At 34.1% G+C, this 19,115-nt stretch overlaps 1 protein-coding gene and 1 pseudogene across 1 annotated transcript; both read left to right on the top strand.

The window, feature by feature from the left end:
- Nucleotides 1–3,355: 3,355 nt before the first annotated feature.
- Nucleotides 3,356–4,291, top strand: LOC120273115 (annotated as a pseudogene).
- A 2,733-nt stretch (nucleotides 4,292–7,024) lies between these two features.
- On the top strand, nucleotides 7,025–9,330 carry LOC120273030 (peptide methionine sulfoxide reductase B5-like). Its single transcript, XM_039279667.1, has 3 exons — nucleotides 7,025–7,367; nucleotides 8,743–8,899; nucleotides 8,980–9,330. The coding sequence occupies exons 1-3, from the start codon at nucleotides 7,054–7,056 to the stop codon at nucleotides 9,130–9,132; spliced, it is 624 nt and encodes a 207-aa protein (XP_039135601.1). The 5' UTR covers nucleotides 7,025–7,053; the 3' UTR covers nucleotides 9,133–9,330.
- Nucleotides 9,331–19,115: the final 9,785 nt, after the last annotated feature.

Here is a 19,115-nt window from a genome sequence, read left to right as displayed (position 1 = left end):
TCTTGTCACATTAAATGTGATGTGTGATCATGTTTTTTTAAAGCTTCTTTGTCAGAATTTTTGCCTTTTTTACTTTTCTTCATCTCATTCTTCTTGAACTTATTCTTTTTCATCTTGTTTGGGTTGCCGATGGAGAATATCAACACTTCAACTTCTTTTTCATCTTGTTTGGGTTGCCGGTGAAGAATATCAACACTTCAACTTCTTCTTTTCATCTTCTTTTTCAACATGTAAGTCTGTTCTTTTATTTCTTCTTCTTCTTCATTCTTTCGTAGTTGTGGAATCTTACAAACTATTTAAAATTTATGTAGGTGTCTTCTTCTTCTTCTTCTTCATTCTTTTGTAGTTGTGGAATCTTACAAACTATTTAAAATTTCATGTAGGTGTCATTAACAATAAAAACTTTTTATGTTGTTGCGCGATACAAAAGGAGAAGGACATGTGCTTCAATTTACGGTCTTAAGCTCATAGGAGACAGTCATGGTTAAGATATGCGCGTGTTAGGCCCTGGATGTTTCTCAAGTGAGAGTGAAGTTCGTGACACCTAATTCATGCAAAACACTTTGCTCAATTGAGTTTGACGCGGGCTTTCAATGCATGTGCCATATATACCATACTTTCAACAAATTTGTCGTGGACATCACCATTGAGGAAATGAGTTGGTCTGTGGATGGAAACTAGGGCTTCCTGTTCTCATTGTAAAACAACAATGACTACAATTATTAATTACTTTTCTTTTATGTGTTCCTGTATATTAGACATCTTTCCCGTGTATTACAATCATTCCCTGTGTATTAATTAACCAACGTTCTTGTGTATTTTGTGTGATTTCTGTTTATTGCCACATACGGAGTCCTCATCTTCGAAATGCCAATGGTGATTGCATGCTCCATAAGGTTATTCTCCATATACACCTACAAATATTTTCCGTGTAGTGTCATTCATTACTGTGTATTTATATGTGTTTGCGTGTGCTTTTTTTAAGTTCTTGTGTAATATATTATGTTCTTGTGTACAATATGCATTACTGTGTAATAAATTTGGTGTGTATCATGTTCATCCGCAAAGTTTAAACTTATGAATATGCTTGCCAATGAACTTGAATAATCAAACAGGCGGGATACACACCTCTGCCATGAGATACTTAAGAATGTTGAACAAATTGTTGAGGACAGTCATTTTTTTGAGGATGGGTTGATCCCCTAAAGACAAGTACAAAGTCATTGGCAACCACAACGTACAGTGCAGTCAACCTCTACTTTCGGGGTTGCTCTTGCAGAAGATGAGAAGTACATGGCCTACCAAGTAAGCATGCATGTGTTGCGATCATGCAAATAGACACTAATGTGCATTGTTACGTAAAAACTTCACTAACGACAAGCGTGAGCTTCCGAATTTGACTGCCAATTTCAAAGAAACGCCCTGGGTGTCTAAGAAAGAAAAGAATCGATTCACAAGCCTTCGATGTCCGCGATTTATATTGTAGCCGGTGCCATCAACCAGGTCATAATCGTAGATCATGCAATACATTTATAGTGGACTAAAAGTGGGCAATCCATAATGTGAACGGATGTAATTTGTTTTTATTTTTGCCACGAACTGTGTATGTTTTGATGTTGTTGCGTAGTTGACTGGGTACCTGTGTATTAATTCCCTTTCTTATGTATTGTTTCCATTTTTTGTGTAGTAATTTCATTTATTGTATATTATTTCTGTTGAGTGTGTAGTAGTTTTATTTTTTGTGTATTATTTCGGTTTGGTGAGTGTTATTTCTGTTTACTGTTTATTGAGTCTATTTCCTGGGTATTACCTTCTTTTGGTGTGTATTATTTATGTTTTCTGTGTATTGTCTGTATTTTTCCTGTTACGCATTTCATTTGATGTGCATCATATTCTGAGTACATTTCGGATTTATAACCAATTTTGTAATTACAAACAACAATATTAGTTACTTACCAAAAAAAAAAGACAAGTAATAATATGGATACTGATTTATCTCAGGCTCGGCGTTTAAGTCTATAGTTGTCTCCTTCATCATATATAGCACAACGTTAAAATTAAGAAAACCCTAATTTATATAGTTAGTAAACATATATATAAATATATATAAAGTTGTGGCTACTAGCTCAAGTGCTAGTGAAACTCGCTTTATAGGGGGCTCGTAAAGCCTTTATAAGCCAAAAATATAAGCCAAGGTCCAGGTCCAAGAGAAGAAAGACAGACTTTCTAAGCCGCTTACCCAGAACTAGTGCTTTCCTATCCATAGACGGGGTCGAATAATGAATCCCAAAAAATAGACGACGGGATAAATAAAGCTCTCCTACGGAAGAGAAAGGGAAAAAGCAACGAAAGCTATGATGTGAGGTTAGATCCATGAGCATACAATGATCAAAGTCAAATTAGTGAAAAAAAGGCCTTTGAACTCTCATTATATATATATATATATATATATATATATATTTGCATAGACCAATTTTTCAAAATTATAAAAAAATAAAAACTAAATTATAAATTCAATAATTCTTCAAAATTGCAGAAAAACTTAATATATATTTTGGGTTTTTTCCGAATAACTCAGTAAATATGTAATGAAGTATGAAGTTGAATAAATTATAATTTTATTTAAAAAAATTACCAAAAAAAAAAAAGTAAGATAGCATGACAAGAAAGAAGCAAAGAAATTGGATAGATCATTAATAGTGATTGACATTCTTACAAAATAAAATACTTTTTATTAACCAAGTTAAAAAGCATTCTATTAATTACTTATAAAATAATAATTAAATATTATTTAAAACTATCTTAATTTTTAAAGAAAATTTAAATACTATAAATTTATATAAAAAATAAATTTTAAATTTATTATCTTCGAAATAAAAAAAAGTTTCAAATTCAATTTTTAACAAGATAATAATAATAATAATAATAATAATAATAATTAATAATAATATCCAAACTTTGGTTTCAATCCGAATCCCAACGACTTCACGCACAAACCATCCTCGCCCAGCGGTTTCCAAGGAAAAAAATAGGGTTACAATTGTCATTTCAGGCGGTTGAAACGATGGGACAATTAATACTTTTCAAACGTTTTCTCTCAGGGGCATTAGTGTAATTTCACAGAGATTTTAACACCTCCATTTTCTCTGTCAACTACTAATGGGCTGAAAAGTAAATAAAAGAAAAAGGAGGGACTTGTGAGGAAACTCAATACTTTGGGGGATTAAATGAAATTAGAGTAATGCTATATGAGCTTACACGAACCAGCCACACAACTGATGTGGCTGGTGACGTGGCAGCTGTTATCTCTCCACACTTTTATTTTTTTTATTTTAAAAATTTTTAAAATTTGATAATGAGAGACATTTTCTCTCTCTCTCTCTCTGATCCCTCGATTGCCCTCGCATGGGTCAAAGCCAACCTTCAGCCCCACCTCCCCCCTGCCAAGATAGCTGTCGTGACCGTCAGAAACGAGGTTCTCACTAGTAATGACACCGCTGTCATGGCCCCCTTGTTCCGGCTATGCGATCTCTCCGATCGGCTCTTAACTCTCTCGGTCTCCGCTTCATAACCGTCACTACTCCTCACTTGCTTACCATTCTCGCGAACTCCTTTCCGCTGTCGGCTGGGCGGTTCTGGCGGGAGCTCATCCCGTACCTCTGCCCCCTGTTGGACTTCCTCGCTGAAATAGGATCCCCATTCTTCATCAATGCGTACCCGTACGCCCTATTCGAGCCAAATCCCGGGGTGTTCGACCCCGGATCGGGCCTCAAGTACGAGAACATGCTCGACGCCCAGGCGGACGCTGTCTACGCCGCGATCTCAACGGCGACAGGAGCGAAAAAGGTTGGAGGTTATGGTTTCAAAGACTGGGTGGCTCTCAGATGGGGACGAGAATGAGCTTGGAGCTATGGCGGCAAACGCGACCAAGTACAACGAGAATCTGATGAAGATGGTGGCGGAGGGGAAGGGAATGCCGACGAGGTCTTCTCAAGTGCTCCAAGTGTACGTCTTTGCTTTGTTCAACGAGAATCTGAAGCCAGTGCCGAAGTCCGAAAGGAATTACAGGCTTTTCAAGCCTGATGGCATGCCGGCATACGACCTCGGTATCAAGCCGGAGACAGAGAACTCGACGACTAGTGACAGCGGAAGCAGCTGTGGAGGGTCGTCGGATGACGTAGATGACGGAGAGAGAGAAAATGTCTCTCATTATCAAAATTTTAAAATATTTAAAAATAATAATAATAATGAGGAGAGAGAACAGTTGCCACGTCACCAGCCACATCAGTAGTGTGGCTGGTTCGTGTAAGCCGTTCTATATAGCATTACTCATGGGATAATATAAACTTTCCAGGGATTTTTAGATACTTCCCCGTTATACAAACATTTTTTTTAATAAATAAGGTATAATACCCTAGTTGGTCCCTCTACTTTTCTCTCTCTTCCCTTTTGGTCCCTCTACTCAGAAATGCTCCCGATTAGTCCCTCTACTTTTGAAAATGTGCCCACTTAGTTAAAAATGTTCCCAACCAATACCTCTACTTTTAGAAATGTGCCCACTTACATTTTCAAAAGTAGGGGGATTAATCGGGAGCATTTCTGAGTAGAGGGACCAAAAGAGAAGAGAGAGAAAAATACATGGACTATTTTGGTGATTATACCAATAAATAAATAATTATTTTCATGAAATAAAATTTAAGGAAAATAACGGAAAATAAGAGCAATTCTTCAAATTTATTAAATCTTCGAAAACATCTTTATTTTTTTTTAAAAAAAAATTACTTTTTAAGTTAAATATGATTATGATAAAAATATATATCGGGAGGTTTTAATAATTTTTTTTAATATTTTATAATATTTTCAATTTCACACAATTAAATAGAACAAATCATATTTTTATTTCAATTTTGGGGGGTATGCATACGTAAGAGTGGATACTTTATCTCCGCCCTCACCCAAACTTGGATGAATAATAATATTTTCAATACCATATACACCCCACCCCAATTTGCCATTATCCTGCCCTATTTAGCCCTACCTCATTTATCCTTAATACCATACTATGGATTTTTCAATCCTCCGTCAGATACGGATATACATGCACATACTAATTTAATTGTTACTATAAGAACATATAGTTAAATTTACAATAATACATTAATAAGTTAAATTAAAATCTACAGTACTAAACGGGGTTGGATAGAGCAATTTTAGTTATTTACTATATCTAATTTTTCGGGTAAATTTTTTAGTAGATCATTAAACTTTGGCTCATTTCATTTTGATCACTAAACTTCAATTTACATCAATTTAGTCACTCAACTTTAATTTGATTTTATTCGGTAATAAATCAATGGATTTTTGCCCCCAAATGAATGATATGGCTCTTTTTCAATGACATAGCCACTCTAATAGACTTAATAATATGTCATGGAGAGGACTGACTTAAATTTTTAGACATCCATGTAATCAATTGGGGGTTGAAAATCTTTGATTTATTGCCCGTTGGAATTAAATTAAAGTTGAATGACTAAATTGATACAAATTGAAGTTTGATAATCAAAGTGATAATAAACCAAAGTTTAGTTACCTACTTAAAAAATTTACCCATAACTTTTACTACAACCTCCAAACAAAATCCCTGCCACACTTTTGTTCTCGCTTTCCAAAGAAAAAAAAGAAAGTCCAATCGGAGTGAAAACCATAAGTGACAAACATTTTGTTTTATAATTTTTTTCATAACAAAATATATTTTATATGGAAACTTATTGATTAAGTGTCACCTTTTTCTTAAAATATATTTTGATAAAAATATAAACAATTGTATATTTTTTTTAAGTCTTTGACTCCCAGATTTCGAAGTGCTATAAAAAATGTTTTTAAAGACAACCATTATATGATCTAATAGCAAGTCATCCGAGTGGTAAGTGATATTATAAAAATATAGGACCGAGATAAATTAGGGGTAAAAAATAAAATACACATAGATATTACATAAAAATCCCCTAAATAATTAGGGGTAAAAACCAAAAACAAAGATAAAAAAATTTAATAAGTGAGATAATTATAGGAGTTATAAACTCTTTATAATAATAAAAAGATAACTAGTACTCTTTTTATACTAAAATAATACATTAACTCTCAATAATATTTGTCCCACTTTATTTCTCCCCCACTTCTTTATTTACAGAGAGGAAATGGTGTGCTACATCTCACCAAACCAAGCCATAATTTTTAACTTTGCACAACCGCCGTAAAAAAAAATAATAGCCAGCAAATGGCTTTAAAGCTAATAGTTTAAGTAGCCAATGTTTTGGTAACATTGTTGTTTTGACTAACAAATAAGTGGTGCAAGATTGAATCTCTCGTATTACGGTATTATACATATTATATAATATTATTGAAATATTATAATCCATATTATTCATTAAATCTTTCGTGGATGAAACTGTATTATTTACCCTGTCAGGATTGTAAAACAAAAATAATTTATCATCATGCAGTTGTAATTTTTAATATATCATCAAAGATACATCAGTTGCTGGTTACTTTCATTAAAAAAAAAACACTCTTAAATGTTTCTGTCATTTTTTTTTAAATAAATCCAAACAACTGCATATTAAAAAAATACTTAATTTATTTTAGTAAGAAAATATAATTGTGGCACAACTATAAATTTTTAATTTTAAAAAAAATTCGTACGACTTCTCATTTCTCATCCCTTAAGGCCTTGTTTGGATTGACTTATCAAAAAAACACTTTTTTTAAATTTAATAGAAGTGCTTCTGGAAAAAGTGTTTTTCAGAGAGTAAGCGTTTTTATATTTTGTGTTTATATTAAACTTTTTACTCAGAAAAAAGTGTAGTTGTCAGAAAATAAAAGTTTAAAAAAGCAGTTTTTTTGTTTTAAATTTCTGTCTGCATAATTTATAAAAAAGCACTTCCTGGGTTTTTCCAAAAATCTCATCCAAATGTGCCCTAATTATCATACCCACCCCACTTTGAACTTTGAAGAAGCTAATTCAAAAATCCAATTTTTTAAGAACTAGAGAGGATGAGGTTCCGCCAACTACTGCTCAGAAATCCTGCTACCCGTCCTCATCCCTGCCCTAATTCCTTGCTCCAATCCCTAATTCCCCAATCCCCACCTTCCCGGATTCTCGTCCAAGTTCGTCACCAACCCCTCCGCATCTCCTCTATAAATCCCCTGCCGTCCCGTTTCAAAACCTTATCAACTCCAATCACTCTTCCGGGCAGGAGGATTGTCGTTGCCATGGCTTCGTCTGGATCCGTTCAGAAGTCGGAGGAGGAGTGGAGGGCTATCCTCTCAACGGAGCAGTTTCGGATTCTTCGCCAGAAGGGCACTGAGTGAGATACCCCTAATTTCTCCTCTTTGATGTTGATATTGTGAATTTTTGTGTGTGGGTTTGGATGGGAGGGAGAAGCAAAGGACTAGGGGTGGAGGAAGGAGGACTTGTGTTTTCATTTTTGTTTTTGTTTTGTTTTGTTTCTTTTGGATGGATGGGAGAAAATTGTTGATAAAGTTGTCCTTTTTCCGTTTTCCATGATTTTGCTTCAATTCAAGCAAATGCTGGGGCTTTCCTTGAAATAGATTTTATGTTTGTGGGTGTTTGGATTGGGATTTGGGGAGAAGTAGAGGAAAAGGAGTGAAGTAAAAGAGGGTAATTTGTGTTCTTTTTTTTTTGGTTGAATGGGAAGAATAAAGATTTATAGGCAAATTAAGGCAAAGAAAAAAAAAATGTTGATAAAGTTTCTATTTTTCTTCATATTTTTCATTATTTTCTCTCAATCGAAACTTGTCCTATATAGATGGATTCTGTGTTTGTGAATGATGGACTTGTTTGGAGATTTGTTTTTAATTGTTCTTTATGAATTAGTAATTTAGACTGATTAACCTTAAATTCTTTATAATTCTTTGTTGTATGTCTTATTCTTCAAATCAGAGTGAAGTTTAGGAAGTTCCTGTGAAAGAGAATCAATTTTATGGTTTAAGGTGGTTGTGTTTATTTAAAATAACCTTTATTTGAAGACCATGTCTTACATGTTTATGAACTGCAATTCTAATTTTTTCCTTGTTTATTAAAGTATGAAGAAGTGTTTCAGTTGTCATTTGAGTATCTTACTGTCGTTTCAGTTTAGCGCTCTACTCCTCAATTATACAGAAGCCATTGTTTGAAATTCTAGCTGTTTTTTTGGATATCACCATCTGATGATTTTGTGTGTGCGTGTTGGACTTGTATGTAAGCTTGATCTGGTTTTCTTGAAAACCGGATTTTAATGAGAACAAAGAGCACTCAGGAATATATTTTTCGTGAATTATTTAAGGGTGAAAGTAGATAAGTAACTGTAGGAATGATATTTGTATTCTTTTGTCATGCTGATATTCTATCAGTAATGTATATGAAGGATGCGAGTTTTTACCAACTCAATTGATAATGATTTTTTTATCTACTTACTCATTTTTACGTGTGGAATTTGATATGCGAAATGGATAAATCCTCAGATGATTGATTACAGATATTAGAAACTAGTGATCTATGTTAGCATTCTTCTCCAAACTGTGGTTTCCTTGATACTTGTCATCATCAGTCTGTGTCTATCACTTGCATGCTTGTGAGATTCTTGTGATCATCTTAAGATCAGGAACTGTATCCATGCTAAATGTTTCATGCTTTTTGCTAGATGTATCTGATGCTCATGCTGCCATTTGTTTTCCATTTAGGTATCCAGGCACGGGTGAATATGACAAGTTCTTCGGGGAAGGTATTTATGAATGTGCAGGTTGTGGCACACCCTTGTACAAATCTACCACTAAGTTCAACTCCGGCTGTGGTTGGCCTGCATTCTTTGAAGGTCTTCCCGGAGCGATCACTCGAACAGTATGTTTATTTTCTTTTGATTACCCTTCGGTATTATCCTTCAAATTCTAATGTCTTTGTTCTGTGACGTACATTGTTAGCCTGATCCCGACGGGAGGAGGATTGAAATTACTTGCACAGCTTGTGGTGGACATTTGGGTCATGTTTTCAAGGGTGAGGGTTTCAAGACTCCGACTGATGAGCGTCATTGTGTCAATAGCATTTCGATCAAGTTCAAGGCTGGCTCTGATTAATTCTCTGAGCATGTCTTTGGTTATGAACTTGTAATATTGCCTCTTGCAAACCTTCTGCACTTTTTAAGTGCAAGTAGCACTTCTATGTGCATGCATGCTGCTATCTTGTCATTAATTTTACTTTTTAACACTCATCTGTCTATGATCCTCTATTTAACTTATAAATAAATCATGCTACCTCGGCGGGCTTTTTCTTTTTTTCTGAGCATTTTATGATTATCTATTTATCAGTGTTATTTATCTGGACATAAATTATTATTATTATTATTATTATTATTATTATTACTGCTATTTTTGTTTAAAAAAATGTTAATAAATAGGAAATTCTTTAAAGCACTTCCTAACTTGTCACCGACAGCACAACTATCAAAATAACTTTTTTTTTTTTTGAAATTCTAAATGAACACACTTAGGGCTTGTTTGGTGGATAAGAAAAATAGGATAGAATAGACTATCATATGCTGCTACTATCATTTGTTTGGTGTGCCAATAGGATATGATAGTTTTATCATATTGTCTTATTTTATCCTATCTATCACATGATAATTAATCCTATGGGGAGTCAGTATGGAAACAAGTAGTGTCATAACCAACCTATACAGTAGCTAAAATTAATCCATTACTGTAGATTTTTCAGCTCATTATTGTAGCAGCCTGGTAGTGTAGCAACTCGAGTTTTCATTTCTTTCTCCATTTTCTTCTTCTTCTTCTTCATTTCTCTTATTTGGCCGAACCAACCTTTTTCCTGAAAATTTTTCTGGTAACTTTTTTCCGGTGGACTCAAACTAGAAACTTCTTCCTCGCTCGCTCGTGAGTATCCTAAGAGCTTTATCTAAGTTTTCATTTCCGTATTATACTTGTATTTAATCATTTTTTTCAATTTTTTGTAAATCCTAGATTTTAGAGCTTGAATGTGGATGATTGTAGGCTCAAATTGAAGCCCTTGTCCTTGTTATTCATTTTTGTGAATGTTTGTAAAAAAATTTCTTAGTTGTATGATGTAAATCGAGAGAAAACCTTTGTTATTAGGGCCGGTTTACTGTAGCAATTCTTGGTTACTGTAATAATATTGTAGCACCAGTGAATTTTAGTTGTTTCTTTGGCTTCTTTGGCTTTTTTGGCATAGAGTGAAGCTTAGACCCTTAGGAATTCATTGGTAACTTTTAGACCTAGTTTTGAGCCAACCGTAGGATCGATTTAGGGTTGTTTGTTAGAGAAATTTATGGTTTCATTGTTTGATTTATTTTGCTTATTCTTATTGGTGTTTTGTTGTGCTTTGGCAAAGAGATGAAGTATTGGCTCGAGGCAAGGAACTAACAGAGGATTAGCATTCGGAGAAACGAAATCATCAAAGTTGTGAGTGAGATTCATTGTGCATAATTCTACTAGGAAATTACTGATATATATATTATATTGCTTGAGTAAGGTTTTGTGGGTTTTTATATTTGAATCGAGATGTTTATTGCCTTGAAACAAGTTATTTTATTTATGTTTAATGTTTGCAAAATAGTATTTTTGTTCAGCGGAAAGGATTTCTAGATTGATACTTGATTTGTAAGTTGTGAGTTGATTTTGTGTTAAAAACTTTGAACATGCTTGTATGTTCATCATTTCCTTGTGGAAATGACAGTGATTCTTGATTATTGAGTTTTGTGCTGGCTATTGGACTCCATGTGGAGTATACTTGTATTATTTAGTGTGTATGGTGGTATCCTACTGCATTAGGCAGTCTCCACGGCCAGCATATTGAAGTGGCGCGATCTTTGTTCGACCAATTCAGGAGGAGGTACATAACCCTAATTGGACGGTTATCAAGGAGCGGGAGTCACCATATAGTGAACCGATGTGTCAACATCAAGGGCATGAGTACCTTGATTGCTCTGAACCTAGCCACGGCCATGGTGAAGGTTTAGAGAGATTTCTAGACCACTACTTGCTGGGTGCGTTGCGATGTCATCTTAATTTGTGGTGACGGGGCGAAACCCAGCTGTCACTCTTTAGGGTGCATTTGGATTAGGGTAATGATTACTCAGGAATGGGAATAAACACAAGTTTTAATGATAACACCCATTTGGATACGTCTAGCAATGGGGATTAAATCTGGACCTCCGGAATTAAAGGCTAATTTCCATTACCCCAAATCTGAGGGTAATGGGGAGGAATTGATGCGATTTGACATATTTACCCCTTTCCATAATTGCTTATCGATCAAGATGGTTTGAAGAAAGCGCAAGAGGCCGTTTAGAGAAGGCGCCGCCACCATCGGAGATTCTCCCTACAACACCGATGGACCCTTCGACGATGGTCATTGTTGAAGATTCAGAGAAACAAATGGAGTTCATTCTCATCTCCTTCATCTTTGATGTAAACTCAACTTCTTTTATCGCTTTCTCATCGTCCTCATCTTTTTTCTTGTTTATTTGCCATTCCTTATTTTTGAATTTTTTTTTCCTATTTTTGTTTTTTTTTGTTAGTGCAAAAGCATTTTAATTGGCATTATTTGATACCTAGTCAAGGTGATATGAAAACCATTGTGATGTGGTATAAATGATGACATGGAAAGCATGATGATGTGACAAGAAGCCTTGGCTTAGAGACAAATATCTTTAAAAATCTTGGTGGAGCTATTTTTGGTAAGAGAATCAAGCAAGCTTAAACTTGAAGGCAAAATCTCATCATGCATCATATTTAGGTGATTTGATTGAAGACTAACTATGGATTGGAGGCTAATTGAAGAAATACCTATCAATGGTATGATTGGAGATTGAAGACATGCCAAATTGAAGAGATACCTATTGTTCGTATGATTGGCAAGATTGATTGAAGATCTATTCTTGGGAAGATTTGAAAGCCAAACTTGGGTGAATTGAAGATTAAGTTTGGATAATTTTATAAAGAAGCACAAAGTCGTGCGCTTCTTGCGAAGGACTACATGATGAGAAATTAAGGAGGTAGGCTAGTTGCCAGTAGTTGAGATCGAAGATCTGGCTGTATTGACTTAGACTAAGCATGACCAGGAGGTTGATGGATCTTGAGGTTCCTTAACAATGGAACCAGGACTTAATTAAGTCAGCAGTCAGGGTCATGTTGTAAGTTGAGTTACAATAAGAGTTGCAACAGCTAATTTTGAAAGGTTCTAAAGTTAGTAGTGACAGAGATTTTAAAAGAGGTATGAGCTATTTTTGGGGCGTTGAGGCATCTATATAAGATACCTTACTCTGAGATTGTATGTGACACGCGAGCTAAAGATAGTGTGGGCATTAGACAATCTACAGAGGGTAGTGATCTTTATTTTGTGAGTGTGAATAATAAAGTGTTTGTACTTATGTATTTTAACCTCTTTTAGTGGATTGTTTATCTCTGGGCTTGGCCCCCCAGACATAGGTAAGTTAACGCTAAACTGGGTTACCAATTTCGTGTGTTTGTTTGATTTGTGTGAGATTTGTATGAGTATTTGAGTGTCCTCTAAACCCACAAATCACACCAATGGAACTAACATTTTTTATATTTGAGAAAATTGTTAATCAATGATTTTGTCTCTTGTGGTCATCATTATGTGATAATGTTTGTAAATTTGCATGATTATGCAAACAATTGATTATCTTTTCTTTGTACAGATAAACCCAAGAAAACTTTGATTCTGTTGTACACTTTGGTGGGAACAAGGTTGGCTATTCACACATTGTTGCTAATCATAGATTCATATTACATTGCTGTTAAACATGCGCCATTGTTGTTAAATGATTTATTTTAACTCCGAATATGTGCTTATGAAAACCAACAATGCAAAATAAGCTCCTCTTCTCTGAAATTGCTCGCATACCCTGTAAAACTGCGTAAGTGCTAAAATAACCCTATGAATCTCGTAATCTACAGTACATCCATAGGAAAATTATTTTATTTGTTTATATACACCTTTTTATTACTTGTCAATTTAAAAATTTTATGAATATATATACACACACACACACATATATTAGATATTTATTTATTTGTTATTTATCCTACCAACATAGATGGGGAGAAGAAAAGTTACAAAGTAAATAAAAATTGTTTATAAACACATATAAGCAAAAATAGTTTTCATAAGGGTATATTAACATAACCGCTTTTTGTGTGTGGATATATATATGCAAAAAGAGAAAAAAAGTGTCATGTATGTGTATGTCTTTCAAAGATATGCTTAATTATTAGAAATAAATATTGGTACCAAAACCGTACCAGTAAAAGGTAGAGAAAAGGTAAAGTGATTACAAAATTTTCAATGGTCAATATGAAAAAGAATAACAACACCTGAATTTTCCACAAAGAAAGGGAACTTTTGTGACAAATCCAGGTAGTCATATGAAAATGTTTTTTAGGGACTGTTTGGATAGCAAGAAATTATGACATAATCCATACAATATGACATAATTTAACATTTTCTGAGAATTATGCCATATTGACTGTTTGAGTACTTATTTTAAAGTATAAAATTATGTCATAATATAGGTATTATGGCATAAAAAAATATTCCACAAAGAGTGGAATATTTTCTCATTACAAAAAGTCTCTTTTGTTTTTTATCCAGCCACCAGCCATCGGTCCACCAACGATCCGGCCAACCACCGGAGACCCGCCACCGGTCCGGCCGGCCTCCGGCGACTACCCACCAGCGATCCGACCAGCCTCCGGCGACCGGCCACTGGTCCGGCCGGCCTCCGATGACACACCGGCTGTCCACAGATGGTCTGGTAGACCTCTCACGGCCGCCCACCGGTCCACCAGCAGTCCGGTGGCCTACCGGTTGGCCTCCAACGACCGTTCACCGGTGGTCCACCGGTGGTCCGGCCGACCTCCGGCGACAGGCCACCAGTCCACCGGCAGTCCGGTAGTCTATCGCCCAGTCTCCGTAATTTTTTTAAAATTTTATTAACTAAACACTTATTCTGTAAGAATAAAATATGGCACAATTTCTGTAATAATCATTTGCACTTCCGACATAATAAAATTATGCCATATTTTTTTATTTTGCAACCAAACATGCCCTGTGAAAAACACTAATCCGGGAAGTTGGTGGCAAAAATTAATACAGTTGTTGCATAAGTGCTTATATAGATTGGACTTTCTTGTCATTTAGTAGGAAATATTATTTTGTACCAAAATAGGATATATATATATATATATATATATAGAAATCTAAGGTTATCTATAATTTAGTGTTAGCCTATTGCATATACTGATATTTTATTGTCCAATGCCTCTCTTTTAGATGATATAGATTTGCTTCTATTTTGACCGGATCCCATGAAACTAAAAATTTTCATTTCTCTTTGTTATGCTTATGGCTATAAAAGTTTATAATATTGAGGATCAACAAAGCAGAGAGCTTTTCCAGTGACATATAATTGAAAGGGCAAAAATACTTAGTGCAAAAGGTACTACTATGATGGATTCCATTATCATGTTTAGAGTTTGATGTTGGTTATATGAATTCCTTTATGGTTAATATGTTGTGTGTTATTTGCAGAAGTTGATTGAAACTAAAGTGGGTTCAACATTCTATTGGGAAAAAATTTGTCTGGTAAAATTTCAAATTTTAATATCATTGTTTGTGCTTGTTTTCCTAATTATTTTGCATGAGCATTCTCGTAATCTATAATGATGTTCCTGTGATTATAAGATGTGTTATCCATGACATCCCATTGTTCAAGAATATGTGTCACCTTGAAGAGTAGCTCAATATGATTCTTAGCAAAGATACTCTAGATATTATTGAAATTTATTTCAAATTAGATTTGTTGCATAAGTTTATAGCTCAATTTATATATATTCTAATTATTTTGAATCATGAATCTCAATGTTCAAAGTCAGATTTTCAGTTATTTTACAATCATGTCCCTCAATAAAAACAATATTTGATAGTTTTTTTATTATTTAAAACAAAAATATATGTTATGTTGGATTTACTAGGACTTCAAATCCCTAGTAATTTGTGTATCGGAAAGAAAATTGAAAATGAAAAAAATCATGTTGTATGTCGAATTTTGTATCAGTGAGCTTCTGTGTCTGTATCTTAATCCTTATTTGAAGACAATGAAAAGAGTTATAATTTATGTACTACACTTGAATACCTTTATAAAATCAGTTATTCATGTTTAGATTCATATAGCTTTATCTATATAAAGACAGGGATTGATAAATGTGGGTACTAATTTAGTTGTTGTAATAGGACATATCTCCCAGTGCTCCTATTATATTTAGGCTATGTAAACATGAGTTCCTTCTCATCATTAGTTCATGTCACTGAAATATATCTAAATGTTTTATTACATTCTTTAAATTACATTATTTATTTATTTATTTATTTATTCCATCTCATGCTATTGGTATAGTAAATTATCAGTTTAACGAATTATTTTTGTTTTTAATTTAGTTAAACATGTGTTATTTTATTAAAAAAATATAGGAAAATTTTCAAAAAATAAACCTTGTGGTTGTCGGATTTTGCAAAAAAGGGACAAAAAAAAAGAATTTTGATTTACTACCTTGTGGATTCTCTGCGTGGCAAAAAGGGAAAAACCGTGACGACCGTTAGTTCTTGCTTACGTGGCAAGGGCAAAGTCGACATTTGACATAAAAAAAATATTTTCCTATGAGTTGGCGTTTTAATGTGTTATGCTAATTAATTTGGATGATTAATGTGCTAATTAAACACGCATTCATTGTTGTAGGTCACTTACCTCGATTGGCACCCTTGTTTAGACAAAGAAGTGGTTCTTCTTTCTGAAGAGTAAAACTAGATTTCTTCAAAATTTGTTGTAATCACCTGCCACCTTGTTCCACCTACATGCTCTGATTAATAACAACACAATAGTACCCATCGAGGAAATCAAATAACTCTACACCTTAGTTCCCATCTTCATGCTATGTTTCCCTCTTGTTGTTGGATCTTTACTTTGAAAATAATCTAAGGCTAGGTTTCAACACAAGAAACAAGCAAAGGTGGAAGAGAAATGAAGGGTAAACAAACAAGGGCAAGGGAATAGGCACTATGGGGTTGCAACCCCCGAATGATCCAAAAACCTAGCAATTGAGGTGCTTGAAAAACCCTAGTCCCAAAGAGAACATTTTCTTGTCTGAACGATGGATGACATTAAAACCAAGGTGAGGTGCCAACTCATATGTCAAATGTCAACTTTGCCCTTGCCACGTAAGCAAGAACTAACAGTCGTTACGGTTTTCCCCTTTTTGCCATGCAGAGAAACCACAAGGTAGTATATCAAATTTTATTTTTCTTTTGTCCCTCTTTTGCAAAACCCGACAACCACAATGTTTATTTTTGAAATTTTCCCAAAAATATATGTAATTCAAAATTTTAAATCATATTCTTTGGAGTTCAATCAAGTATTATAAGAATGTCAAACACAAAATCCAAATAAGCATACAATAAAGAATTAAGATCTCATGGTCAGCACAAGGCAAAAGAAAAGAAATCAAATTTAACAATATGATATCTTCTGTTGCATAAATATTATATAAAAATTGCATTATAAAATGCCAAAATTGTGATATATGATGATGGATATCAAAACTATCACATATTATTGTTTTGAACCTATATGATGAAGTCCTAGTAAATCCAACATAACATGATATCAAAACTTCAAGTTTAATTTCCTCATTGTGAGCCTATATGATGATGGAGGAATTATTGTAGATTCACAAAATTTTGTTTACTTTTATTGGTGCCAAATCTAGAAAAATAGTGATATCATGTGATAAGAATCAATAATTTGAACTTGATTTTATTCCCTCAAGCCTTAAGTCTCACGGCAAATAAAAACCAACCAAAACTCATACAAAATTGGTTTTCTTTTCATTATTAAATGTTGCATGTCCCATTCCCTTTTTTAATTTAAACAATCATCTTCCTTTTGTTTTTCATACTACAATTCTTACATCATTTTGGGTATTTTTTTTTCTATCATACATTTGCCAATATTAATGTGCCATTAAAATTTTTAGATATGACCGACAAAAATATGGACGAGATTGAAGAACTTCAACTAAATTGTGTAGTGTATGTGTTGTATTTTTTTATATTAAAATTTATGATCATCCTATGTTTGGCGAGGCAACGTAATAATAGAATTGGCACAATTCAAAGAGAGATGGATGAGAGGGTTCAGTACATGATGGTCGAGTTCTTAGAGGTGTTTTAACAAAACCTAATGCATTACGAGTCCCGCACGGTAACTAAAATCTTCTTTAAACCATTCTTTGAGTATTTTGATAGCATTAGAATGATCATACAACTAGTCGAGTAATAAAAAAATATTTGTCCATCCATTAGGTTTCTATTACTTGGTTGATGCGGGCTATGCAAATTGTCCTGGGTTTCTCGCACCTTTCAAGGACAACGATATCATTTAAGTCCTGGGTGGATGGCCATCAACCACTTACACCTCAAGAGCTTTTTAACATGAAGCATGCAAGTGCAAGAAATGTGATCGAGAGGGCATTTGGCCTTTTAAAAACTTGCTGGAAAATTTTGTCTAGCTCAAGTTTTTATAACATAATCACTCAATGACGCATTATAAATGCATGTTGCTTGCTACATAATTTTATTAGAAGGGAGATGGCAGAAGATCCTGCAGAGGATGAAGTTGATAATCTACCTTTAGAAGAAAATATAGAAGAGAATACTACTAATATTACAACTATTGAACAATAGATGAGTGGAACCAATTTAGGCTTAATATGGCTACATACATGTTTAACAATTTGCATTGAATTAATCCAATTGATTTATGTCCTTGAATTGAGAATGAGAGCTGTCATGTTATGTATTCATCTTATCTAGTGTTTGCCTTTATATTGCTCATGTAATAGTGTTATGTAATCTTTTGTGTTGTTTGTTTATTTGGTAAATTTTGTGTTTATAATCATATCTTTTATATTTCATGCTAGAAATTTGCTTAATACTTGGCAATTAACTAGGTTTCTAGTTCATTAACTTGTGTATGAATTATAACAAATTATGTCTTTTTTTGTTGGTAATTTGATTTATGTCTACCATGATAACATTCACTTACTTAGTATGTCTATTATACATTTGTATTTTGTTCTCCTAAGTATGGAGCTAGATTCACAACAAAGGGGTAGGGGACAAAACAAGCGTTTCTAGACTTCCAAAGAAGATAAAGCCTTGATTGAGGCATTGGTCAAGTTATTAGTTAATCCCGCGTGGTGAGCTAAAAATGGGTTTCGAAATGGGTACCTTCTTCAATTGGAGAGGATGATAAAGGAAAAGATCCCTCAAACCATTCTTAAAGCCATGCCGAACATTGAGTCGCGAGTTAAACTTCTTAGAAGCAAGACTACTGCTATTGAAGATTTACTACACATCAGCGGTTTTGTTTTGAACCATGAAGACAGTACTATTGAGTGCGAGAAAAGCACATACGATGAATATGTCAAGGTAGAAATAATAATATTTCATAGTTATGCAGTAATATAAACATGTCTTGATTTATTATTAACTATGTTTTTCATGCCATATAGAGTCACAAAGAAGCAGTTGGGCTTTATGGCAGATCTTTTCTCTTTTTTAATGAGCTGACTCAGGTTTTTACAAAAGATAGAGCACATGGCAGTGCAAGTGGTGACATTGGCGATAATGCTAACCAATATATGCGTGATAGTATCAATTTGGAGGTTGATGAAGGCTTCTCTCAAATGGCTAATGACGAGTTTTTCATACCCATGCAGGAACATACTGACATTCCACCACATATGCCATCGGATAGTAGTGCCTCAAAACATCTGCATGTGAAAAAAGAAATACTGATGATAAGGATCCGACAATGGAGAAAATTTTGAACATATTCAACATTTTGTTGAAATGATTGGTCCAGGATTTCAAACAATGGCTGAAACTGCAACCTGCAATGTTGAAGTTACTGTCCGTAATGCTGAAACTGCGGCTCGTAATGCTGAAC

Source organism: Dioscorea cayenensis, chromosome 12 (genome assembly GCF_009730915.1).
Source record: "Dioscorea cayenensis subsp. rotundata cultivar TDr96_F1 chromosome 12, TDr96_F1_v2_PseudoChromosome.rev07_lg8_w22 25.fasta, whole genome shotgun sequence".
In the NCBI taxonomy this organism is placed as follows: Eukaryota; Viridiplantae; Streptophyta; class Magnoliopsida; order Dioscoreales; family Dioscoreaceae; genus Dioscorea; species Dioscorea cayenensis.
This window is presented reverse-complemented; position numbering and strand designations above follow the sequence as displayed.